Source organism: Ovis aries, chromosome 2 (assembly GCF_016772045.2).
Source record: "Ovis aries strain OAR_USU_Benz2616 breed Rambouillet chromosome 2, ARS-UI_Ramb_v3.0, whole genome shotgun sequence".
NCBI lineage: Eukaryota > Metazoa > Chordata > Mammalia > Artiodactyla > Bovidae > Ovis > Ovis aries.
The window spans coordinates 68,520,778-68,546,400 of record NC_056055.1 but is presented as its reverse complement, the minus strand read 5'-3'; the positions used below and the strand labels follow the sequence as shown (position 1 = coordinate 68,546,400).

General features: G+C 36.0%; 2 protein-coding genes across 12 annotated transcripts in view; one reads left to right on the top strand and one right to left on the bottom strand.

Moving 5' to 3' along the window:
* The window catches only part of DOCK8 (dedicator of cytokinesis 8), a 266,032-nt gene extending 262,582 nt beyond the window's left edge, over window positions 1–3,450 (bottom strand). The window contains exon 1 of one of the 2 annotated variants that reach the window (XM_060410909.1): window positions 3,339–3,450. In XM_060410909.1, the coding sequence (XP_060266892.1) occupies window positions 3,339–3,427 (89 nt within the window). In that variant the 5' untranslated portion in view covers window positions 3,428–3,450. The remainder of the gene's footprint in view (window positions 1–3,338) is intronic. The other variant, XM_060410910.1, reaches the window with a different exon arrangement.
* A 2,804-nt stretch (window positions 3,451–6,254) lies between these two features.
* The window catches only part of ZNG1A (Zn regulated GTPase metalloprotein activator 1A), a 57,113-nt gene continuing 37,744 nt past the window's right edge, over window positions 6,255–25,623 (top strand). For 8 of the 10 annotated variants that reach the window (XM_042243379.2, XM_060409402.1, XM_060409401.1 and 5 more), the window contains exons 1-6: window positions 6,255–6,500; window positions 9,935–10,021; window positions 12,024–12,120; window positions 13,612–13,703; window positions 21,156–21,215; window positions 22,507–22,544. In XM_042243379.2, coding sequence (XP_042099313.1) covers window positions 6,338–6,500; window positions 9,935–10,021; window positions 12,024–12,120; window positions 13,612–13,703; window positions 21,156–21,215; window positions 22,507–22,544 — 537 coding nt within the window. In that variant the 5' untranslated portion in view covers window positions 6,255–6,337. Of the gene's footprint in view, window positions 6,501–9,934; window positions 10,022–12,023; window positions 12,121–13,611; window positions 13,704–21,155; window positions 21,216–22,506; window positions 22,545–25,623 lie in introns of those variants that run through there. The other 2 variants (XM_060409404.1, XM_042243382.2) reach the window with 2 other exon arrangements.

Below are 25,623 nucleotides of genomic sequence, written 5' to 3'. Positions count from 1 at the left end.
GGGTGGCTTGAAAATATTTGCTGCTACATATTTGGAGCAGCCTACAGTCTCCTTGGAAGGAAAGTTATGACCAACCTAGATAGCATATTAAAAAGCAGAGACATTACTTTGCCAACAAAGGTCCATCTAATCAGGGCTGTGGTTTTTCCAGTGGTCATGTATGGATGTGAGAGTTGGACTGTGAAGAAAGCTGAGTGCCGAAGAATTGATGCTTTTGAGCTGTGGTGTTGGAGAAAACTCTTGAGAGTCCCTTGGTCTGCAAGGAGATCCAACCAATCCATTCTAAAGGAGATCAGTCCTGGGTGTTCACTGGAAGGACTGATGCTAAAGCTGAAACTCCAATACTTTGGCCACCTGATGTGATGAGTTGACTCATTGGAAAAGACTCTGATGCTGGGAGGGATTGGGGGCAGGAGGAGGAGGAGACAACGGAGGATGAGATGGCTGGATGGCATCACTGACTCGATGGACATGAGTCTGAGTGAACTCTGGGAGTTGGTGTTGGACAATGAGGCCCGGTGTGCTGCGATTCACGGGATTGCAGAGTCGGACATGACTGAGTGACTGAACTGAACTGAACAGTGAGATTCAAGGGAAGAACAAAAACATTAAAATAATAAGAGGAAAGTGAGTAAGTCAATCTATAGAAAGTTCATGAATCTTCTTCCACAAATGAAATCGTAGTGCCTAATTGAGAAAAAGAACTATGGGACTCAAAGTACATTGATCTTGAAACCAGGAAGCCCTGGCTTTGCTGAAAGCACAGTATTTCAGTTAAGAGCAAGTAAACACTCTGAGAAAATTTGGAGAAATAGTAAGATAAAGGAAGAATGGGAATCTTCCACTTTTGTTTCTGTGTCTTTTATTTACATTTAAGCAGTCATGAGCAGGTGCCTGTGGATTTTGGCATATACTTCTTTAAAACCATAAAAGTTAGAAAGTGAAACTTAAAGCCACAACTGTCACTTTTAAATTTCTGTTGAGAAGAGATGAGGATATTATTTAAACTGTCTCCTAAACCATTACAATATAAATCATTGTTCATTTTTTTAAAGTATCTCTCAATGCCTACTCCTTGCCCGATAGTATATTTTGCCAACCTGTAGGCTTTGAATAGTGATTTTTTCTTTTTTTAAATTTTGTGGGAACCTGATTTCCAAGTGACTGGACTATAAATAGACTATAAACTAAGCCTTAAAAGTAGCATAGTTTAACAGACTAAGCTAATGAATTCAAATAATATTACTGACAGCCTTTGAAATGAAAATCACACTCCCTTAAAACACAGAAATTATCCTGTATCAGCTTCCAGTCACCTTCAATATTTTGTGGAAGGAATATTATTTCATGTCCTTAAAGTGGTTTTATGTCATAACAGGACTACATGATACTTGAATATTGTTATTCTGTCCTAACTCAGGCAGTCACAAGAATAAAAACCACAGGCCTCTGGCCTTTTAGAGATATTCCCAAGTTGATAATGAAAAATAGCAAAGAAATCAATACATATAAGAATTTAAGAAATATTTTGTTTATTTATTTACTAAGATAAGAGGAACTGGGCTAATTTTGAAACTCTCCCCAGTTTCCTTTTCTCTGAGCTGTTCACTGCTGTTCACTGCTGTGTTCTTTCCTTTGCAGGAAGTTACAAAGTTGAGAGGGGAAAAAAAATACCAAGTTGGCATTGTTTGTAGCTGTCCTCTGATTTGGACGTAGCTACAGTCCTTACTTTTTTTGGAGGCAACCGTCATAACTATCCAAAAGAAGAAAATTAAGGTAAAATGGAGAAGTATGGAATTATGACAAAGGACACATTGCACAAAACTGAGCTGCTGGAATCCAGATAGTGTGAGAGCTTGTCTACTTGCTGTGTGCCAACAGAGGGCTCCTATCACAATGCAGAGACTGAGGTGCTGCCTACATTGGGTCTCCTGAAGGCCAGGTATTGGTGCCCTTAGAGAAACAGTTTAAACTTCTCAGCTTCAGACCTTTCTCTGAATATTAGTATGGTACTATACTATGGTGAGCTTCCCTGGTGGCTCAGACGGTAATGAATCTGCCTGCGATGCAGGAGACAAGGGTTTGACCCCTGGATCGGTAAGATCCCCAGGGGAAGGGAATGGTGACCCACTCCAGTATTCTTGCCAGAAGAATCCCATAAACAAAGGAGTCTGGCGGGCTACAGTCCATAGGGTTGTCAAGAGTTAGACACGACTGAGCAACTAAGGACACACACATACACACACACTCACTAACCCTGCGGGGACAGGGGGGTTGCAATGGTGAATGATTTACAAGTTGAGTTTAAAATAGCAGGGGTGATCTGTTTTTACAAAATTTCATTTAATTCAGCTTAACAAGGCAGTGCATATTAAATTGTTTTTGTTGCTATTGTTCAGTCACCCAGTTGCGTCAGACTCTTTGCATATTAGATTAGCGGCTGGCAAACTATGGCTTGCTGCCTCTTTTTGTACAGACTGCAAGCTCAGAGTGATTTTTATATTTTTTGTAGGCTGAAAAATTAAAAGAACGCTATTTTATGACATGAATATTACATGAGTTTCAGATTTTAAAATTCGTGGACATTTGTTTTCTCTCTTATAAGTACCTATATAACATGCTTGAATTTTTCTTTTGACTGTAAAGCCTTAAATACTTACTGCCTGGCCCTTTATAGAAAAAGTTTGCAGATCCCTGGTTTAGAAGAGCATGGAACTTAGTGTCAGGAAGGTCTGAACTGTGCAGTAGGACTGCCATTTACTGAATTTATGACTGAACAAGATATCTAACTTTTCTAAGCTTCAGTTTCCTTGCTTATAAAATGGGTATACAAATTATATTTAACTTGCTGAGTTAAATGAGATAATACATTTGATATATTTAACATAATGCATACCACTCAGTAAGGGATCCACACATTACCATTGCTGTTGTTTTACCATAACAACTGTGATTAAATAAAATTGCAAAAATGAGGAATTTTAAAGTTAACATTAGAATAGACTGTAATAGACTGCAGAATAGAAGAGATTGTGTTGAAGATTCTACAATATTATACTTAGGACATTTAAAAAGCTTACTTTAAAAGGCATTTTGAATTAAATAACAACGTCTCACTCAAAATAGAATGGATAAAATTGATAGGTCCTGTTAAAATAGAAGGAAATGGCAACCCACTTCAGTATTCTTGCCTGGGAAATCCCATAGGCAGAGGAACCCATAGTGTCCCAAAAGAGTCGGACACGGCTTAGCAACTGAAAAACAACAAAAAGCAGTCAAACTCAGATATGCAAGAAGGGCTGAAATCAAAAGCCTTATAACTAAGTCAAGACCCTTACCTCTTCAGGCACAAGCTTTCTAACATCTGGCCAGGTACTAGAGTCAGAAAAGAAAGTGGTAGAACTCCATAGAATTCATGAAGAGACATCTTGCTGAAGAGTGTTAAGGAGAAAGACTAAAGGAAGACTTTCCAGCTCTGATCTTTATACTCATACCAAAGTATGTCTCAATTGTGAAATCACAACAAATGATAACTCTACTCTGAAGGCCAGGACTGAAACTGCTGGAGGCAAGACTGCAAGCAGTGCTTCTACACAAACACACACTTGCACCACCACATTTTGATGCATGTAGGAGTCTTTATTTCATTTTAAAAAATATTTGTATTTATTTATCATAGCTCCATGACCAGGGATTGAATCCAGACCCACCTGCATTTGGAAGCTCAGAGTCCTAACCACGGGACAGCCAGGGAATTCCCAGAAGACTTTTTAAAATAGCAGCTCTACTAGGGTAAAATCCATATACAGAACAAAACATCTGTTTAATGGGTACAACCCAGTGGTTTATAGTGTATTCAGAGAATTGTGCTACCATGTCCAACAAGGAATTTTAGAACATTTTCATCACCTCCAAAATGTACCCATTAGCAATCACTGCCTTCAGTCCCCTGGTGTCTGGTAACAACCAGTCAATTTTGTTTCTATAGATGTGCCTATCTGGACATTTCACGTACATGGAGTGAAACAATATGTGGTGTTTTGGGAATGCCTTTTTTCACTCAGCATAATGCTTCTGAGGTTCATTCATCTTGCAGCAGGTGCATGCATGCTAAGTCCCCTTCAGTCATGTCCGACTCTTTGTGACCCTATGGACTGTAGCCCACCAGGCTCTTCTCTCTGTGGGATTCTCCAGGCAAGAATACTGGAGTGGGTTGCCATGCCCTCCTCCAGGGGATCTTCCCAACCCAGGGATCGAACTTGTGTCTCTTATGTCTTCTGCCTTGGCAGGCAGGTTCTTTACCACTAGAGCCAATTGGGAAGTCCCTTGTAGCAGGTATCAGTACTTTATTTCTGTTCCGTGAGATAAATTTTCTATTATATGGATGTATCATTTTGTTTATCCATTCATCAGCTGATGGACATTTTGACTGCTGTATAAAACTCTTTTTGCTCTGACTGAAGCTACAAACTGTTACAGCATACTTGTCCATCATCTTACTGAGTTGCTATAGGGCACAGGTTCCTCCTGGTAAGAGATAAGAGATGTTAGTGTAACATTCAGCCAGAGTCATGGAAGGGAATCTGCAAGAACTTGCCTGAGGAGTACTTAAGAGACGGTGATCAGGGTTGTAAGATATTTTCTGTTCAGGAAGCAATGCTGAAGGGTCACTCAATGCAGTTCATAAGAGCAAAACCTGAAAATGACTGATAGGAAATGCATAAATAAATTTCTGATGAGTCATGTAACAATATAATACAACAGTGGAGTTGAAAAATCAGCTAACCCTAGAATAGTATATGAAATTCAAAGACAGGAAAAAATTAAACAACATATTGTTTAAGTACATATTTATATAAGTGATAGAACCAAAAAGAAAAAAGGAAATAAGTCAGCCATGATCAATTCATAGTAGTGGTTACTATCTCAGAGGAGAGGCAGAGCATTGGACTAGGAGACAGTCACATGAATAGGTGTCCTTCTTGGTACTGTTCTTGGATTAGAACATAAATATATATGTAAATATAAAGGAGGGCTGTTGCAGACTTTAAGAGATGCACAACCTAAAAGTTGAGAATTATGTTTTATTCATGAGGACTTAAGCTTGGGAGCATCAGGAAGATCCCCTGGAGTAGGAAATGGCAGCCCACTACAGTGTTCTTGCCTGGAGAATCCCATGGACAGAGGAGCCTGGAAAGTTGTGGTCCATAGGGTCTCAAAGAGTTGGACACGACTGAAGCAACTTGGCACACAAAAAAATTTAGTGATTTCTCTTTGTGTGTGAAGTTGCAAGAGTCTGGGCTTAATTAAATCATTCCTTTGATATATACCTTAACTAACTAGGGCCAGTATCCTGTTTTCCTCCTTGAATCCCCTTAGGGTGCACTGCTGGGGTAGCTACAGAGGTTAATGACTTGATGTCTGCAAAAAACTTTGTTTACTGATAGGGCAGGTGGCATTCTTTGTCCAGACTATCTATGCATTATTGATGACAGTGCCAGGCACTGAAGAATGTATGAATAAATGAATTCAGGGTGTGTTAGTTGCTCAGTCCTGTCTGGCTCTTTTGAACTCCACGGAATCCTGCAGGCAAGAATACTGGAATGGGTAGCCATTCCCTTCTCCAGGGGACCTTCCTGGCCCAGGGATCGAACTCAGGTCTCCTGCATTGCAGGCAGATTTTTTATGGTCTGAGACACCAAGGAAGCTTGAACTCAGGGTAAGTGAGACCAAATTAAAAAAAATGAGATGATAAAATAGATAAAAGTAATGCATGTACACAGTAAAAAACTGAATAAACATAAAACCTGCAACTATAAAACAGAAAAAAGTTTCACTGGTTCAGGTAGAAAAATTACAATTACCTTTGTACTGTTATAACTTCCCATTCTTTCTCCTATGAATTAAGAAAATATTTTTAATGGTACTAAGAAATGTCACGTTGGTGTAGCCTATTCCCTGTGAGAGCTGTTTAGGACGGGCTCCTCTTCAGATTTCAACTGTCCTGGTCTCAAGGCCTCAACCCTATCACTAACCGTCCATTAGCTATAAAGGCTGCAGTCTCACACAGACAGGACGCCAGGTACGGCCCTGACAATTCCGCCCACGTTCCTAAAACACGCCAGAGGGGTGTGCCCAGCGCCCGTAGGGGCGTGTCTAAGAGGCGTGGCGGCCCTGAGCCCGAGCCCAGGTAACTGGGGGCGGGATCGGGAGGCGCCACACGTCGCGAAGTGATGACGTCAAGCACGCGCCTCGCGTTCTGCGTGCGCAGCTGCGCGGGGTGGGTCTTGATCCCAGGTCCTGAGTGTAGGGAGAGGTGAGCTGTGCTGTTTGCAAGATGTTTCGTGCTGTTGACTCTGCGGATGAGGAAGAGGAGCAGGCGGAAGAGGATTGTCCTGAATTGGTCCCCATTGAGGCGAAGCAAAGAGAGGTGAAGGAGGAGGAGGAAAAGTCTGGCCCCGGCGCTAAGATCCCAGTCACAATTATCACCGGGTATTTAGGTAACTAACCATCCCGGTCAGAAAGTTCAGTGAACCCTGTTTTGGGATTTGGCTCTTCTCCTTAGGCATCCTGGCCTTCTGGCCGACGGCCAGAGTCTCTGAGGTAGGGGCTGGGTCAGTTGCTCCCCGTACGGGATCCTTCTCACCTCACGGGTTAATGATGCTCAGACCCCTCCGCGTTAGGGTCGCATTTATCAACTGAGGTTGAAAATTAGCCTCGCATTTTTAAAACTAGTTCTAGCTTTGCAGTGTGAAGCACGGACCCGCCCCTCATTATGCATGTGACCCCTAACAAGTTGCATTTCTGAAGTTCACTGCCTGACTTGAAAATGGAAATACCAGTCACTTGTCTCAGTTTGCTTTTCTCTTATGCTTAGTGGGGCAAGAAACGCATGTTTTATAATTAGGTTCTCATTAAAGGTGTCCTTTATGTAAACGCCCAAGGGCTCTTCCTCAGTATATTCCCTTCCCCACGCCGGTTTCTTCTTGCCTTTCGTGTAAAATACTCTTTATTGTAGCCTTTTTTTTTTTTTTTAATGTCTATTTGTAACGTACTGTCGGAGAAAGAGTAAGAATAAAATTACTGTGCCCTCCGAGACTATATTTCTCAAACTTAAGGGCTTTTCAGGAGTTCATGGGGTCACTTAATTCATAACTTTGTAAACAGAGTAGTTTCCTGAAGGACGGGTTATGTGCTTACATTAGGAGTACTTTAGTGGAAAAGTTTGAGAAGTATCATTTTAAAACTACAGTTAAATAGAAGGGCTGGAATAAATACCATATTAAAAGTGTAGGGAAAAGAAGTGAAATGAAATATATAAAGTGAAATGATCTGGGGAAAATAGTATCATTTCTAGATGCTGCTAGAGACAAGTATAAACTTGGTGCACCTGAGGGCCTTTTACATAAAAACGGGAATTAAATCGCTGGCATGACTCCGTCTCTCTCTTTTTTGCTTTGCAGACTTAAGTTTATTTTCATTTTTACTCAGGGTTAATTTTATAAAGGAGTTTATTTATTTGTAAAGGAATTTCCCCAGTGTTATTCAGATGCAGCTTCACTGTGAAGTTGAGCAAATTTTTGTTCTGAAACAATATAGTTTAGACTTGCTCTCCCCACCTTCCCCATTTTGCTCACTGGTAGATCAGAAGAGCATTGCAGATAATGGTCTGAAGCTTAGTTATGAGGCCTCACGCCACCAACTTTGTTGCTGAATCTAGGAGATGGTTTCCCTGCTTATTGTTGAGCATTTTTGTTCCCTTGGTTTCTATCACATTTTACTTCTGATTTTCCGCCTACTTTTCTGGCTTCCCCTTAAAATTTTTTTTTATCCCTCCTCTGCCCTCTTTTTTAACTTCATACCCAGGTGATTTCTATTTTGATGTTTCATAGACATGTCAATCTCTGCATGTCCAAAACTTCATGTTAGCATCCCGTTGTGAATGTTGGTTGCTTCTGTGATCCTAACCATTTGGAATATTATAAAAGCTTCCTAACTAGTCCTGAGTCATATTGCCTTTTAATATGTTCTCTGTATTTTAGCCTTAATGATCTGTAATAAATGTCAATCTGATTTTGTCAGACCCTTCAGCAGTTTCTATTTGGGTTAAAGTTCAAATTCCTTGACATGAGTTTATAATCTTGCTCTTGACAACCTCTTTAGCCTGAGAAACTGTGGCCCAGCCAAGTGAACTACTTTTACTTCTAAAAAGAGCAAGTGTTTTGGCCCCAGAAAGACATCCTTCTTACTGTTAGTTCTCTGGCTAGATGTCCCTCTTAGGTGCTCCATGGCATCTTGTACATCTATTGACTAGATGATCTTGTGGCATGGTTGCCTCTTTACTGATCTGAATTCCCCCTCTTTCTCCCACTTCCCTTAATGTTTCTAAACTTCATGAAGATAGAGACAGTTTGTTGTGTCTTGTGCACTTTTCACTAAGGCTCAGTATAAACTCCGGTCCATAGCAGACTTGAGTGCTTGAACTGTCTTAGTATCTTTAGCTTCCTGATAAGATGGCTCAGCAGTAAAGAACCCTCAATGAAGGAGTTGCGGGTTCGATCCCTGGGTCAGGAATATCCCCTGGAGTAGGAAATGGCAACCCACTCCAGTATTCTTGTCTGGAAAAGTCCATGAGCAGAGTTGGATGTGACTGAGCACAAACACATAGTTATTTATAAAGCACTAGTAATTCTACAAAGTCTTCCATGGCCACCCCATCCTTTGCATTTTCATGGCCACTGCTTAGTGCAGCGCACATGCTCAGGGCCCTTGTCTCACATTTGGACTGGTTTTAAGAATATCCTTATTGCTCTGTGTCCTTAAGATCTGTTCCTTCCATTATGAGTATTAACCTTTAGTGATACTGAGCTTCCTAAATCCCTCTGAACACAAGCCTTCCATCCCTTCAACAACTTTTATACAAATATGGCCCCCAAAGGTTGAAGATATTAATATCCTACTACTCAGTAAATCCCTCCTAATTATACCCTAGAAATCTTTTAAAGTTACTGCGGAAGATGTGTACAACCTGTGTGCATGTATACAAGTTCTTTTTGGCAACACTGTAATAGCAAAACACTAGGAACAACCCGTATGCCCACCAACAGAAAAATATGTAAATAAATTACATGTTTATATAATTGACTACACTACTATCTATATGCAGTTAGGGTTGGTTATTTATCTTTTTTTTTTTTTTTACACCCTTCTATGGACGTTCACAAGACCAATGTTTTTTCCTTCTGCTTGAGCTGAATGTATTTAGGTGCATTATGCCACCTACTGGATAGAGTTAGTGTAGCTATATGAACTTTTCTAATACTGATTATTGTGTCTTCTGTTAACATTTCCTAGGTCCATTCACCACTGAGTGTGTATAAAATCAATTTTATAGATTGCTTTAAGCATACTAAAAACAGCCATATAGACATTCTGAATTTGTGTGTGGTTAAAATAAAAGGTAGGTCTTTATGTGTACATTTGGGGGAAGTAAACTATCTATTCTTGGCTAAGAAGCACTGTCATCCTGTAAAGGGATTTAAATACTTTATGTCTTATAAACTACATGACTACTTTATTCTTCAGGAACCATTATTTCAATAATTCCTTATTTAATAGAAAATTTAGATAACCTTACATTAATTGTTTAAGTTATATAGAAGACTTTTTTTTTGTCGTATGAGGTCAAAGAAAGCTATGTCAGCCACCTTATTGGAGTGTTTGTAAATATTTGTAAAATTTTATAAGACATAAAGCATTTTTAATAGTTTTCAAAGGGTACTTTAATTTTTTCCTCTAGAATCTCATATTACCATCGTTAAATAATATTTGAATAACATACAAATTTTAAAGAGCGTTAGGACTCTTTAAACATTTTTGTCCCTTTAAAATCAGTCTTTTGACTTTTGTTATTTAAAACAAACGTATTTTATAGGTGCCGGGAAGACAACACTTCTTAACTATATTTTGACGGAGCAACATAGTAAAAGAATAGCAGTGATTTTAAATGAATTTGGGGAAGGTAAGTAAAGTTCAATAAATGCCGTGCTATAAGAATGTATTGAACAGTTAATTCAGCTGGTGAATTGATATTCCATATGCAGAAATGAAAATGCAAGGTATTACCATGTGAACACATTGCTATGGATAGTTTTGGAAAAATTAGGTTCATTTATGTCAAGTTTTGACTTCCCTGGTGGCTCAGACGGTAAAGCATCTGTCTACAATGCGGGAGACCCGGGTTCGATCCCTGGGTTGGGAAGATCCCCTGGAGAAGGAAATGGCAATCCACCCTAATACTCTTGCCTGGAAAATCCCATGGACAGAGGAGCCTGGTAGGCTACAGTCCATGGGGTCACAAAGAGTCGGACACAATTGAGGACTTCACTTCATGTCAAGTTTTATTTTGTATGGAGTTGAGATACTGAAATCAGGTTGTTTCTATAAAATTTTACTTTGTATAATGTTAGAATTCATACCAGAATTAATTAAATTTTTACATAAATACTCCAGAAGTAAAAATCTAAGGAGATGAAAGAAAATCTTTCAGGAAGATTTTTGTACCAATTAGGAAGATCCTTTTGTGCTGACTATATTGTTTAACTGCAGGTTTTGAAAATATTTGAAAATACTTCTGTCTTACTGAATGTTTATTATTCTGCAAAGCAGTTAAAACAGAAGGCTTAGAAGATAAATATGTGGTCTCCATCCTCAAGCAACTTCACTTATCTGTGAAAATATGTGTATTTAACTTTCCAGTTTTTTGTCTTCACTGAACTGTGTTTTAAGAAATTTATACAGCAGTGTTAGACATACTTCTTGATTACTTTTATAAGTTTTTCTTCTCAGGTCTGAATTTCAATAAAAGCTCACATTTAGCTAAAAAAAATTTAACTTCATTTGAATTTTTCTTAAATTTTTTTTTTTTCAGTTGCAAATCAGTAAAGGAACTAAGTTTATGAAAAGGATGAGGCCTGTTAGTTGAACTTGATTTCTGGTTTTAATAAACTGAAGAGGATTTCAATAAACTTTAGAGTCCTGTCAGCCAAAAATAAAAATCATAAGATTTTTTAAATCATAGTTTTTATTCTAAGTTCTTATTAATTGATCTTCTGTTGGATGTTGATTACATTTATTATCATTTGTTACTATTTTGTTCAGTCTTTCTGTATTTTTTTTAACTGCTTTGTCCTTTACAGCATTTACAATACTTTCCTTTTCATTTTATAAATGTTCTCTACACCCTGAGTTCTGTAGCAACCCCTTGCCTAACTAAAACATAAACATAAAATATATATCAGTGAAAAATTATTTAGTTTTTTTTCCTTATCATTTGCTTTAATGGATATTTAGAACTTTCTTGGCTTGGGCATGTTTCTTTGTTGGAGGAAAAGTAAGATTTTTTTTAATCATTCTTATTGATAACAAACATCTCAGACTCTCATATATACTGTATTTTTTCTCAAGTAAGCATTGCTAAGAAGCATGTGTGTATTTGATTAAAATTTAATTTTTAATTGAACACATTGGTACCCTGGCCAAGCAAACTTCCTTAAAATGAACTAAGGGTATTATTCATAAAGGGAATGCTGAACAGTCTGTCTAGTAGACACTGAAACAATTTAGAGAAGAATGAAAAGAAAAAATATGCAAGAGACTGAAAGGCATATGTATAAAAACCTAGAGAATTGGCCATGGACAAGAAAGAATGCCTTTAAAATAGCTTTTTTATTTTATTAGGAAATGGCAGCAGTCTAGTAAGAGGCCTAGAGAGGAAGTAGGTAACTTTCATTAATTTTGCAGTTGTCTCTTTAGGGGCTTAAATCCTTTTAAAGAAAGAAAAAAATAAAGTAATCTAGAGTAGTATAGTTTAAAATATTGAGATAGCCTGAGCAGAATCAAAGAATACAAATTATGAAATACATTTTTCTGCTTCGAAATCTGGTGTACTATTGAGTATCGTCATCTTTGTTTTTGGTTGATGAGTGGACATAATCTAAAGAGTGCTTCCTGTTAATTACTAGGAAGTGCAGTGGAGAAATCCTTAGCTGTCAGCCAAGGTGGAGAACTCTATGAAGAATGGCTGGAACTTAGAAACGGTTGCCTCTGCTGTTCTGTAAAGTAAGAAATGGATATACTCTGTGCTTGTTGGCTTCTGTAAATGTTTACTGCTTATATTTCCAGCTTTGATTTTCTAACATAAATTAACATAATCTTCATAATCTTCTTCATTGTGTTTTCAAATAGAAGATACACCTATTAGGATGCATTTTCTTTTTCTTTTTTAACAGATGGAAATTTATTAATTTTAATACTATTCGGTACATTATGGCAGTGTGGTCACTGTGGACTTCTCACGAAGTCCTTTCTAAATTTCTCAATTATTCACATTAATTCAGTTTTAAGAGATAAATAGCAGGCTTTTGTTTTTCATTTTTAAAATGATCTTATTCCTTAAATGCTAAGGATTAAGGAGAAATCTCTCAATTTTAGGTACTTGGACATTTGTTAGTTGTTTTTGATAATCATGTTAATTCACAATATAGATCTTCCAGGTGGATATTATTTTACCTGTTGAACATATAAGGGAATTAAGACTAAAAGACATTATAAGTCTGCATATCTAGTTACTTGAACCAAGATTAGGATACATTTTCTTAAAGTGTTTCTTATTGTCTTAGCTCTAGTACTGTGGTCATTTTATTGAATTTTATTTTTGTTGTTTTTGACATCAGGTTTTAATTAATGATCCCTGTGGTGCACAAAAGTCTCGTTTCATATTTTAAAAATGATTGTTCTGAATGTAATAAGTTATTGGTCTTATTTGCAAGATTTCAATCTCTAACAACAATATAAATGACCACAAAAAAGAAAAAACTTCATGTTCTACCAGTGATAGTTGTTTCAAGGACAGTGAATGTTTTATTCAACAATATAACCACTCTTAGAAAAGGAATGACACACAGTAGTCATTCAAAAGTTTGTTGAGCAAATTATGAAAATTAATACCTGGATTTTGTATAGTCCAGTGAATTAAATTTCTTCTAAATCATTTACTATCTTAGATGTTTTGACTGTGAGTCAAGTGTATTATAAAGGCTAAAGTACAATAGGTTTTCTTAGCCACTTAAAATTAAATGTTTTCTTGTGTTTTTAATATTATTAAGAAAAAAGGGAAATTAAAGCCTACTACCCTTATTCAGAACAGAAATAAAAGGTATTTAATTGTAGATATCCCTTTAGCTGTTCTATTAAGCTACTGTAATTCATACATTTTGTCATTTTCTGTATTGATCTTTTTCTTTCATAAAGCTATAAAAAAACAGGTTCTGACTTATTTTAGTCCAGTAAATTAAAATTCCCTCTGCTTTTTTTTTTCCTTTGCTTTTATCTAATATCTTGTTACTTGTCAGCATATGTGCATCCATTCCTCCCTGCTCCCCAAAACTGGTGAAATTGGATAGACATGTTAGAAGCTTGGGAGTGAAGTAAATTTTTGCATGCCTAAATATATTTTTATCCCTGGTTGCTAAATATATTTTTAAATGTTTGTGATGATCACTTTAAAATATTCAGACAATCAACTGTATATCATGTTTTCCTGTTCTCCAGGGACAATGGCCTTAGAGCTATTGAGAATTTGATGAAGAAGAAAGGGAAATTTGATTACATACTGTTAGAGACCACTGGATTAGCAGATCCTGGTAAGAAATGTCATTATCAAAAACCAAAACATAGTTCTTAAACATTTTAAAATAAATATTCTAGAGAAATATATAAAATGAATATTAAAGCTTTATTCTAGATTAATTTTTTTTTAATTTAAAGGAGAAAAAATACTGAGTCATGTTTCTTTTGCAGATGAATGACAATCAAAGTGTTTGATAATTTTAACATGCTAATAGCATTTCAATTTCTATCAGTTGATTTAGGATTATTGGTAGGAAGAAGAGTTGTTAAAACTTCCAGAAAAATCTAGTAAAACATAGAAAAAAAGGAGACATTCTACTTCAGGTATATGTTTAAGGACTTTTGGAGTTAAATCCCAGAAATACTTATTCTCTTAAATTAATTGTTAGCGTTTGTTTTCCTACTACTAAGCTTGAAATCATTTTAATTTTAAATATTATTATAAGGTATAGAGTGAAATCAAGCCTGAAAGTGAAAATTGCTCAGTTGTGTCCGGCTCTTTTCGACCCCATGCGGATGCGACCCCATGGACTATACAGTCCATAGAATTCTCTAGGCCAGAGTACTGGAGTGGGTAGCCTTTCCCTTCTCCAGGGAATCTTCCCAACCGAGGGATTGAACCCAGGTCTCCCGCATTGCAGGCAGATTCTTTACCAGCTGAGCCACAAGGGAAGCCCAAGAATACTGGAGTGGGTAGCCTATCCCTTCTCCAGCAGATCTTCACGATCCAGGAATGGAACTGGGGTCTCCTGCATTGCAGGCAGATTCTTTACCAACTGAGCTATCAGGGAAACCCTGCTGGGTCTTTTTTCTAGTGTGGAATTAGCAATGATTATCTATGAAGTTTTAACTCTGAATGGAATTACATTTAAACTTCCCTGTTGAAAGCTACACAAAGTCTACCTGTTCCTAACCATGGGTTTCTGTTCCTTTTTACCCAAATAACGTTTCAGTTCAGTTCAGTCGCTCAGTCCTGTCCGACTCTTTGCGACCCCATGAATCGCAGCACGCCAGGCCTCCCTGTCCATCATTATCTCCCGGAGTTCACTCAGACTCATGTCCATTGAGTCCGTGATGCCATCCAGCCATCTCATCCTCGGTTGTCCCCTTCTCCTCCTGTCCCCAATCGCTCCCAGCATCAGAGTCTTTTCCAATGAGTCAACTCTTCACATGAGGTGGCCAAAGTACTGGAGCTTCAGCTTTAGCATCATTCCTTCCAAAGAAATCCCAGGGTTGATCTCCTTCAGAATGGACTGGTTGGATCTCCTTACAGTCCAAGGGACCCTTAAGAGTCTTCTCCAACACCACAGTTCAAACGCATCAATTCTTCGGTGCTCAGCCTTCTTCACAGTCCAACTCTCACATCCATACATGACCACAGGAAAAACGATAGCCTTGACTAGATGGACCTTAGTCGGCAAAGTAATGTCTCTGCTTTTGAATATGCTATCTAGGTTGGTCATAACTTTTCTTCCAAGGAGTAAGCGTCTTTTAATTTCATGGCTGCAGTCACCATCTGCAGTGATTTTGGAGCCCAAAAAAATAAAGTCTGACACTGTTTCTACTGTTTCCCATCTATTTCCCATGAAGTGATGGGACCAGATGCCATGATCTTCATTTTCTGAATGTTGAGCTTTAAGCCAACTTTTTCACTCTTCTCTTTCACTTTAATCCAGAGGCTTTTTAGCTCCTCTTCACTTTCTGCCATAAGGGTGGTATCATTTGCATATCTGAGGTTATTGCTATTTCTCCCGGCAATCTTGATTTCAGCTTGTGTTTCTTCCAGCCCAGCGTTTCTCATGATGTACTCTGCATAGAAGTTAAATAAGCAGGGTGACAATATATAGCCTTGATGTACTCCTTTTCCTATTTGGAACCAGTCTGTTCCATGTCCAGTTCTAACTGTTGCTTCCTGACCTGCATACAGGTTTCTCAAGAGGCAGGTTAGGTGGTCTGATATTCCCATCTCTTTCAGAATTTTCCAGTTTATTGTGATCCACACAGTCAAAGGCTTTGGCATAGTCAATGAAACAGAAATAGATGTATTTCTGGAACTCTCTTGCTTTTTCCATTATCCAGCAGATGTTGGCAATTTGATCTCTGGTTCCTCTGACTTTTCTAAAACCAGCTTGAACATCAGGGGGTTAGGTAACATTTTATTCCTAGTTTGCAGAACATTTAGTTTTGTAAGTCTGACCCATTTCTTTTTTCATCTAAGTCTATGACACTGCACCATAAAATCATATTAAAGAACTAAGGGGTCATAATTGTTTAAAAGGAATACTGGAGTGCACTGAAGGTTTACTGTAATCAATTGTTAATTTATTTTGAATTATTGCATAATAACATTGTACCTGTGTTTTCAAATTGGGATTGAGTTGAGCTCTTTTGGTCCTTATATTGATACTAGGCATTGATTTTTCATACAGTTTCATACATTTCCAAGAGGTCTAACTGATGATAGGACTTGAACCATTACATTGATGTTGAATATTAATTTAAGTCTGGTAAGATAGGGAAATATACTATGTGCCTTTTTTTGAAATAAAATTTCAATGTCTTTTGTTATAGCCACTGTATAGAGAAAAGTTCTTGTGATTCTGAGAGTAGGTGAATTTACTGAAACACAGTTCGGCTTTTCAGAGGAAGTAGAAGTTAAATAAAAATCTCAGAAAGCTTTTGCACAGATATAGGTATAAACAGATGAATGTTTCTTCTTTCTTTAGAATAATGACTTTTATTGTTTAGTTAAAAATGAAACATTGATTATTAAAAAAAATATGCAGTAGTACTTAAGAAGATACAAAGAAGAAAGTTAAAAAGAAAAATGTTGCCCTGTAAAATACAAACAGGTAAATTTTATTCCAAGATTTCTCTGTGCCAGGGCTACTTGTTGTGGTATGTTGAATGACAGCATCAGCCTTAGCTCAGAGCTTTGGAAAAATACAGATTCTTGGGCTTCATCTCAGCTCTGTGGAATCAGAATCTCCAAGGGCAGGACCCAGAAATCTGTTTCAATAGGCCCCCCATGTGATTCTCACATATGCGTAAGTTTGGGAGAGCCTGCTCTTTGTGTAAATATGCTGAGGTAATTTTATAAAATAGGATCACATTTTGGGTGCTATTCTTATTAATTATTAATTCACTTTCACTTGAACTTAGAAGAGGACTTGAAAGAAGTGAAAGAATTGCTGAATGTCAGATAAATACTTCTTCACTGCTAGAGATGTGAGTTAAAAAAATAAAAGATTATAAAGGACATAAATTAGACAAGTTATTTTTTTTAACTACCCATTTAAAGTTTCAGGTTGGTATCTGTTGACTGTCTGGAATAAAGGATGAGAAAATTAACACATTCCAGGTTCTCCTATCTGGTTTTGGTTCATTGTTTCCTTTGCTGTGTTGTCAAGTTTTCTAACATTTATATTCTGTCATACTTTGTTTAGTTCTGTGTTTAAACCATTTCAGTTGTCATTACCAGCACAGTAACTTCTGAGTTCCTGAGTTGATTGGGCTCTTGATTGACTGAACTTCATGATCATGGCTTCCCAGGTGGCACTAGTGGTAAGAACCCACCTGCCAATGCAGGTGACATAAGAAACTGGAGTTCGATCCCTGGGTTGAGAAGATCCCATGTGGGAGGGCATGACAACCCACTCCAGTATTCATGCCTGGAAAATCCCATGCACAGAGGAGCCTGGCAGGCTACATTGAGTCACAAAGAGTCAGACACAACTGAATCAACTTAGCACACGTGTGCACGCACACATGGTCTGGTAATCTTTTCAAGCTTTCAGTCTTATATTCCTGGAGATCTTGCATACGTCATTGCTTGAGAATGTTTTTCTTTCTTTTTTTTTTTTTTTAATATTTGAGGGATGACTTGGCTAGGTATAAAATTTTTCTATCACAATTTCTTTCCCTCAGAACTTTGAAAATGTTGCTCTATGATCTCTTAATATTTTGCTTGGCTGAATTTCCTTGTTCTGTATTTTCTTTTCATTTCATCTGGAAGGATTTGTGAGTTTCAATGTTGTTTCCTTTAATGTTTGAGAATGTCTGCCTGTTGTTTTCATTCTTGAACCACAAGCTATGAGGAGGTAATATCATTAGAGAAGACTTTTCCTCAAACTTTGTGGTCATTATTTTATTATATTGGAGCAATGAATTTTACTGTGGAAAAGTCTGATTTTTTTTTTCTTAACTGCCTCCCTAAAAGTGACTTGTTTTTCCATTTAAAATGCCTGAAAATTTTTTTCTTTATTTTTTAAATTCAGTAATATAGCCAAGATACATCTCGGTGTCATTCATAATCATATTCTCCTGGATTTACAATACACTCTTTTGTCTGTAGGTTTAGTGCTTCATTTAGGGACTTTTTCCTTTATTACCATGAAGAATTTTTCCGTCAAATTATTGAGTTCTCTTCTTTATGACACCAGTTTTTCTTACATTGAATTTTCATTTGTTCTCCGTATTTATTATCTTCTAATTGTTTTGGTTTGCCTTTTGCCTTTGCATTTACTGTAATCATCTCAAATCTTCCTTTTTGTCAGTAGTTCTGTTTCCATCAATGCCTGTTGATGGTTTAAATGAATTAATTCATTAAATAATGGTATATTGGCCTTAAGTTTATTTCTTTAGCATTCCAAACTACCTTTTCGTATTATTCTGGTTTATTTTGCTTTAGAGCTTGTTTTTTTTTTAACTCTTGTCTTTAAAAAAAATTAGTTTTACTTGTTTCTTTTTGCCCTTTTTAAAAAATTTTTATTGGCCATGCCATGCAGCTTGTGGGATCTCAGTTCCCTGACCAGGGATTGAACCTAGGTTATAGCCAGCAGTGAAAGTGCTAAGTCTTAACCACTGGCTACCAGGCAATTCCCTAGTGCTTGTTTTTAATTGAGATTATATTGTTTTTCCTTATTATAAAAAAAACCTCTTGGAAATTTTCTTTTGTTTCTTCAGTTATGTTTCCATTCAGAACAGGTTCTTTGCCATTGGTATTCCCCATTTATTTGTTCATTTTTTCCCTTTCCTCCTCTTATCTTTTTTTGCTTCTCCTAAGCTGTAATACATATGCATAATTTTTTCACTGTGTTTATGCTTAATGTGGGAGACTCAGAAAACTTCTCTCTACTAAGATGTGGTGTTCATGAATTTTTTAAATACCCTACCCATGTTACCTAAGCTTGCTGGTCTCTTGGGCCTCGGTTTGAAAGCTGGGTATTCCTGAGGGATGGGGAAACAGAAAAGAAGTGGTTGAGAGAGACAGATGGGCGATGTGATAATTTAGGCTCTGCTCTCTCACAATAGCAAGTGTTCCGCTCTTGTATTAGCTCAAACTACTTCTGGATAGATTTCGCATACCTTTTGTAGGGGCATTCTTGAGCTTCAGACCTCTCTCTCCATTTTGCTTTGAGCCCTGGAAAGTGACCTTCTCCCCTGAAAATGTGGAGGCAGAAAATCTTACTCTTGAAATTTCTTTGTTGAACTTTTCTGTATTGCTTATTTCTCCCTTGGTTCTACTTCTCATGATTTTGGAATAAAATAATAAATATAGGATTTTGTAAACTATTTCTGTATAACTCTTGTTGAGGTTTGGGGTAGATATAAGAGCTATCATAAATCACATAGAACTTCCTATTTCTTATTTTTACTATCATCCAAAAATTATATCAGGGGTTTGTTTATTTGGTTGCTGCTGATAAAATTTGACTTTCAAATTTTTATTTATTTTTATGTTTTAAGAGATTTTGAAGAATGGAGATTCTATAATTTAGCTCAGAGTTTCTTAACTTGGTATAAATGACATTTTGGGTTGGATAATTGTTTATTAGAGGGGACTGGCCTGTGCATTGTATGATGTTTAATAGAGTCCCTTCTACCTACTACATGCCAGTAGCATTCCCATGGTTGAGATGACCAAAAATTTCCCCAGGCATTGCCAAATAGTCCCTAAGGAGAAGAATCACCCTGGATTTAGAATCACTGATTAACTGCATTCTCTCATCTTTATTTCTCCTGGAAAACACCTGCATCCAAATTTTAAGTAGTTCTTTCATGTGTAGTCTGGTAAGTATTAAACCAAAGATACACATTAGGTTTAGAATAAAAGCTCTAATACAGTCTTAAAGCTCAAATTAATACTATGCAAATGTGAACTATTGGACTTACAAGCTATCTGAATAGAAATCAGTGAATTAAAAAATATTTGTGTACAATGTTAGAAATTTTACTGAGTGGAAAAATGAATACTTTTAAAAATAACTTATTATTTGAAGTAATGATATTCACAATAGATTTACTTTTTCTCCTTCATTAATTAAAATCATGTTGTTAGTCAAGTAAGTGAAGAAAATTTTTATTGGCAATTCAGTTGTTTCCTGTTGAGGAGACTGACACCCTCTGGTTCTAAGCTAAATAATTGTCACGGTAAAGTAATTTCCTTGAAAAGGACAGGCATTGATTCAGCCCCTGTTACTCACAAATCCTATTTCAGTCAAATTGGAAAACTATTAAGTTTTTGGGAAAAAATCAATAGGTATCAGGAAACCATTAGATCTTGTGGCCCTTGCTATATCCTGCATGAGTAATCACTGTAAACAGTTGACAGGTATTTCATTGTTGACACAGAGTGATGCTTGGGAGACCACATCTTGTCAGGGTAGGTGGACAGCTTTAGACATTGGAATGAGTTCAGTTATCCTTGTTTTTCCCCATACTCATTCTTTTCGACAGCTCTGTCACTAATAGGGCTCTGATGCTTTGAAAAATCAAATTCTTTCTTTGCTGTCAGTTTTCTTTTTTGTGTGTTGTGGCATACTAATCAGGGTGTGTGGTTTGGTGCTGAACCAGTTTCTTTCAAAAACAAGTGTTAATTTCTTATTTAGAAATTATTTTTCCTCAAAACAGTCTCTAAATTTTATATACCATACTAATAAATAGTGTAAGGATTTATTAGTCGGGGCTTAATTAATTTTGTCATACTTTTATTCTGTAAAACTTAAATTTTTGAAAATTTACAAAAAAGTTTGAACAACTGATTTTGGATTTATCTGTATTTGCTTTGTTTTCCTTTAGGGAGATAATTATTTGTGAACTGTATGATTATTTTATTCAGGAGAGAAAATAAAAATTAGACCTATGTACATATAGCCATTCTGCTCAAATTATTTGATAATATTTATTAGTAAATTATTATGGCATTGGTAAAAGCTTGATATTGTATTTGTATGTAATAATACCTGTTCTTCTTTTTTAAATTGAAGTAAAAGAGAGGGCAAGAAATAGATATAAAATAATAAATGGTTCTATATTCCCTTAAGAAGATTGAAAACCCATATTTTATTCATATATGTATTTGCCTGCTAATTCCATTGGGGCAGATTAAGTCATTATGGATAGAATTTTGTTTCCTAGTTTGAAGAAATGTTTTTTATTTGATGAGTATTATTATATATTTTCAGGTGCTGTAGCTTCTATGTTTTGGGTTGATGCTGAATTGGGGGTTGATATTTATCTTGATGGTAAGTTTAGAAATGAATTTTTCTTTAAATTTTTGAGTAAAATGTAATATTAAGATCACTTTTGTTTATTCATATTATACCTCTAATTCCTTGTATTGATAACTCTTTTTAAGCTTGTTCGGTTTGATGATGATGTCTTTGAACAGATTCTAAAGTCCCAAACAGTATTAGAACTAGATGTCCATTATGATCTCAACTCCCAGTTTAGTGTTTCTATTAAGGTTTTCTTTTAAAAATACTATGTAGATTTTCTACATTCGCTGATATGAGGAAAAGGGGATGACAGAGGATGAGATGGCTGGATGGCATCACCAACTCGATGGCCGTGAGTTTGATTGAATTCCGGGAGTTGGTGATGGACAGAGAGGCCTGGCGTGCTGCGATTCATGGGGTCGTAAAGAGTTGGACATGACTGAGCGACTGAACTGAACTGATATAACTTTTTATTTTAAAAAACATATATAGGATGAGGATCAAATTTCTACTTTCCTTTTCCCTTGAAGGTAACAGTTAAAGTTCCCTATCCATTACCCACTAACACTTTTGGGCAGTCTTATTCATAGACTTTATTTTAGGCGTATTAGAAACTTTCTGAATTAGGCACATATATCCCCTGAAACATCCCCCAACTTTCTTGAAACTTTAAGAATTGCTGAAACTGGGCCTCATCATTTGGCCCTAATATATATGAAATATAGCTGGTTAAATTCTTTAGGCATCATCAAAACTCATTCTGTTGTTATCCTTCTGAAGATAATTTAGCATATAAATTCAGAGATTGCCCAACTAATTGATCATTTGGAAATTTAGGTACATATTAGATAAAAGAACTGTGTGAGTTAGATTGGTGAGAGATGTTAGGAATAAGATATTCTAAGATGCCTCAGATTTGTTAAGCTATGTTTTAAATAAGAAAAGTTTCATTTTTGATTATGTGAAAGTAAACTGAAGATAAGCTATCTTGTGTGATTTATCTGTCACTTTCCGCTTTACATTATGAAATTCATCTCATCATATTTTTGATTATAAGCTTTTTAAAGGCCAGAAAAATCTTATTTTCTTTTTTATTTAATTTTAAACATTTGTTTTTATTATATCCTATCTTGTGCCTTAGAATAGTGCTAAGGACATGTTTGAAGTGCATCTACTTACTAATGGAATGGAGTTAAATTGCAGTGCTGTCAAGAGAAAAAAATATTATTTTATTGAGTGACATTTGTGAACTGAAATGCATTAGTTTTAATTTTCATTCTTAAGGGTAAAAATGATTAAAAGATTTATTCCTTTGTAGGTATCATAACTGTTGTGGATTCAAAATATGGATTAAAAGTAGGTTGAAAATTTCTGAGTTACTCATTATTTGCTAAGAGCTAGGTATATGGGGATTGATTATATTGTTTTTTCTATATTTGTGTCTGTTTGAAATATCCTTAACAAAAATAATTTTCCACTGTAAATATGAAAGATACTGCTTTTTAAAATGGCAGTAATATTATCAGAGAACTGTATATTAAGCCAGTGATTTACATTTTTAATTTAATATATCATGTTTTGGGAACTTAGCATGAAGAGGAATAAAGCAAATACGGTAAAAAAAAAATAGTTTTTTTACATATCCTGATCAATAGATGAAATTTGTATTTCATTTAATTATTATTTTGTATTTTTAAGTTAACTGTTTGTTTTCTCCTTCTCTGACTTGATGTGATAAAAGTTGAAAGTGTAATATTTATAATAAAAATTTATAGGATCCCTAGAGAAGGAGATGGTACACCACTCCAGTATTCTTGCTTGGAAAATCCCGTGGCCAGAGGAGCCTGGTGGGCTACAGTCTATAGGGTCGCTAAGAGTTGGACACGACTGAGCGATTTCTCTTTTTCTTTCTTTACAGCACAAAGTTTGGGTATGTGTAACCCCTCCCTAGGATTCAGCCCCAATATTGATAAGTCTTTCTGTTTGATAGAGGAAATTGAGCTTGATATGAGCATATGAGAGCTTATTTTTCTTGTTAAACTGCTGTCAGACACAAGCTGGAGATGATTGAGTTTTTAAAAAATATAGTGCTTTGCCATATTTTGAAGAAATCAGGATTTATGCCTAGGTTTGGGAGGAGAAACTCCCCTTTAAAAGGCATCTTGCTGTGAATTTTTTGCAGCTTACCAAGGTGCTCAAACGCATTTAAATGAACTTCAGTTTACAAAATGAAAAATAGTCAGATTTTAAAATGCATATTGCTGAATAAAGTAGTGTTTCTCAACTTTCCAAGTGAGTTATTACTAAAGGCAGAAGAGGATAAAATTATCCTCCATCTCTTGATCTGGTCTGGGAATATGTATAATGCTCAGAGTAATCACTTCTTAGAAGTTTAAACGTAATGTTTTAAAATTCACATCCATTTTGTGTTCTATCCCACATTATAACTGAATTTCTTAATTTGAACAAGTTTGTTTTTCTCTCAAACCTTCAATAACATTATGATGGCAGGCTTGTTAAATGGGTTACTAATAATACCCCTTCATCAGCCCTTCAGTTCCCTCAGGAATAGAGAGACCCGAATTTGCGAAGTTTGGGAAATAATTCATTTTAAGATGTTAAGTCAAATTTTATTAATAGTCTTAAGAACCAAAGAAAGATCCCAGATATTATAGTTTTTCTCTGAAATATTCCAGCTATCCTGAAATCATGATATTTCTAGTAAAATGCTTACAGAAGAAGCAAAACAAAACGAAAAAAGTCAAAATTCGTCACTGAATGTTTATTAAAGAGCATGTTTGAATCCATCCCCTGTATAAGTTTATTACCAAATTTGGAATATTTACAGGATAGATAGCAGGATTTTTGTTTGTTTGTTTTGATGGACTTAAAAGTGCTTTGTGCCAAATCAAGCTCTTTATGTATTTATGTATATTTGGGTGTGGAAAAGAGTTAAATAGAATCTATTATGAGTGTGATAGAAGCCAAAAAAAGCAAAGCAACATTCTGAATAATGCAAACACAGTAAACATTTAACCCCCTGCCACCTTGATAAAACCTCTTAAATTATTAAATCAATATACCTACACAAAACTGACATACTGTCAGGATAATGGAAACTTCAGATTTTCTAAGTCAGGTGCCAAATAAATAACTTTTCCTTTATATAAAGAATTTGCCAACTTGTCCAATTCCTTTGGTTGCAAAGCTTGACCTCGGGAGCTGCTTGTGATTCAGAGAATTCTGAGGCAGTACAAGGAATGACACTTGGATAATAGGCAGCAATTTAAGGGTGTCATGCTTCACAGAGCCAGCCCATCACAAGTAAACCTGAGAAATGGTACCCTGTGGCCAGCCAGCCAAATTGAAACTGAAGTGGTAATTGATATCATGGGCTATCACTCTAATGGGATTGTCACCCATTGATCTGAAATATTCATTTTTTAATCATGGGCAAAGAATTGGACAACTTCAAATGACAGCTCTCTATTCTTAGGACTTGACACCCAGGCTACTGACATTGTCCTCTTCAGTTCTAAGAATGTGACAGCATTTAATGCAATAGAATCAAAGAATGAAGTTACACAGAAAAGGTCAAGTCAGAGGTTTCTTTTTGGTTCTTCTGTTATATTGCACAAGCTGTTGAAACAATTCAGTCAGTAAACAGTTTGGCTTAGAAAAGACCAGAAAAATAAATAGACTGACATTATGCAATAATCTTTTTTTAAAGCTAAAATAGTGTTAGCTATAACCAATCCATTGGAAAGAAATAGCTGCTGCTGCCTTTTTTTTTTTTTTTTTAGTGTCATCTGACATCTTTGACACTAGATTTCTTTCTACTTTGGTCAAAACAGTGTTTTTTACTTTCTTTCCTACCAGGCTGTTTCTATTTCTGTAGAAAAGGGACACCCTCTAAACCCTTCCTGAAGTTGTATCATACAGTGGTGTTATTTCAAAGGATTTATTTTTATGCTATGCTAAGTTAGAGGGTGGAACCTTAACCTTTTTGATATGTTTGATTAAATACTGCCAAATTTTTTAAAATCTTTTCTGATATGTGAGCAAAAGCCAGTCTCTAAGCAGCGATGAGGCATCTGTTGGGGATACACACACATAAAATATTTTGAAAAAAACATTGCAAAAATGTTTTCTTCCTTACCTGTATAGATAGAGTAGAATGTCACAGTTTCTATTTTTTAACTTTGTAAATGGGAGTCATCTAACTTAATGACTAATGGTGTAAGTCACCGGAAAATGTCCTTTTGAATCGCAGACACTGGTTTTAGTCTTTTTGCAGAGTTTGACTTTCGAAGGTAAGAAGTTGCATAAAGGAAATGTTGAGCTGATAGCCAGAGAAAATAAATGTTAATGTGCATTTATTATTTGTTTATGTTTGTATAGCCTTCATATTTACATAGAACAGGGGCATTTATCT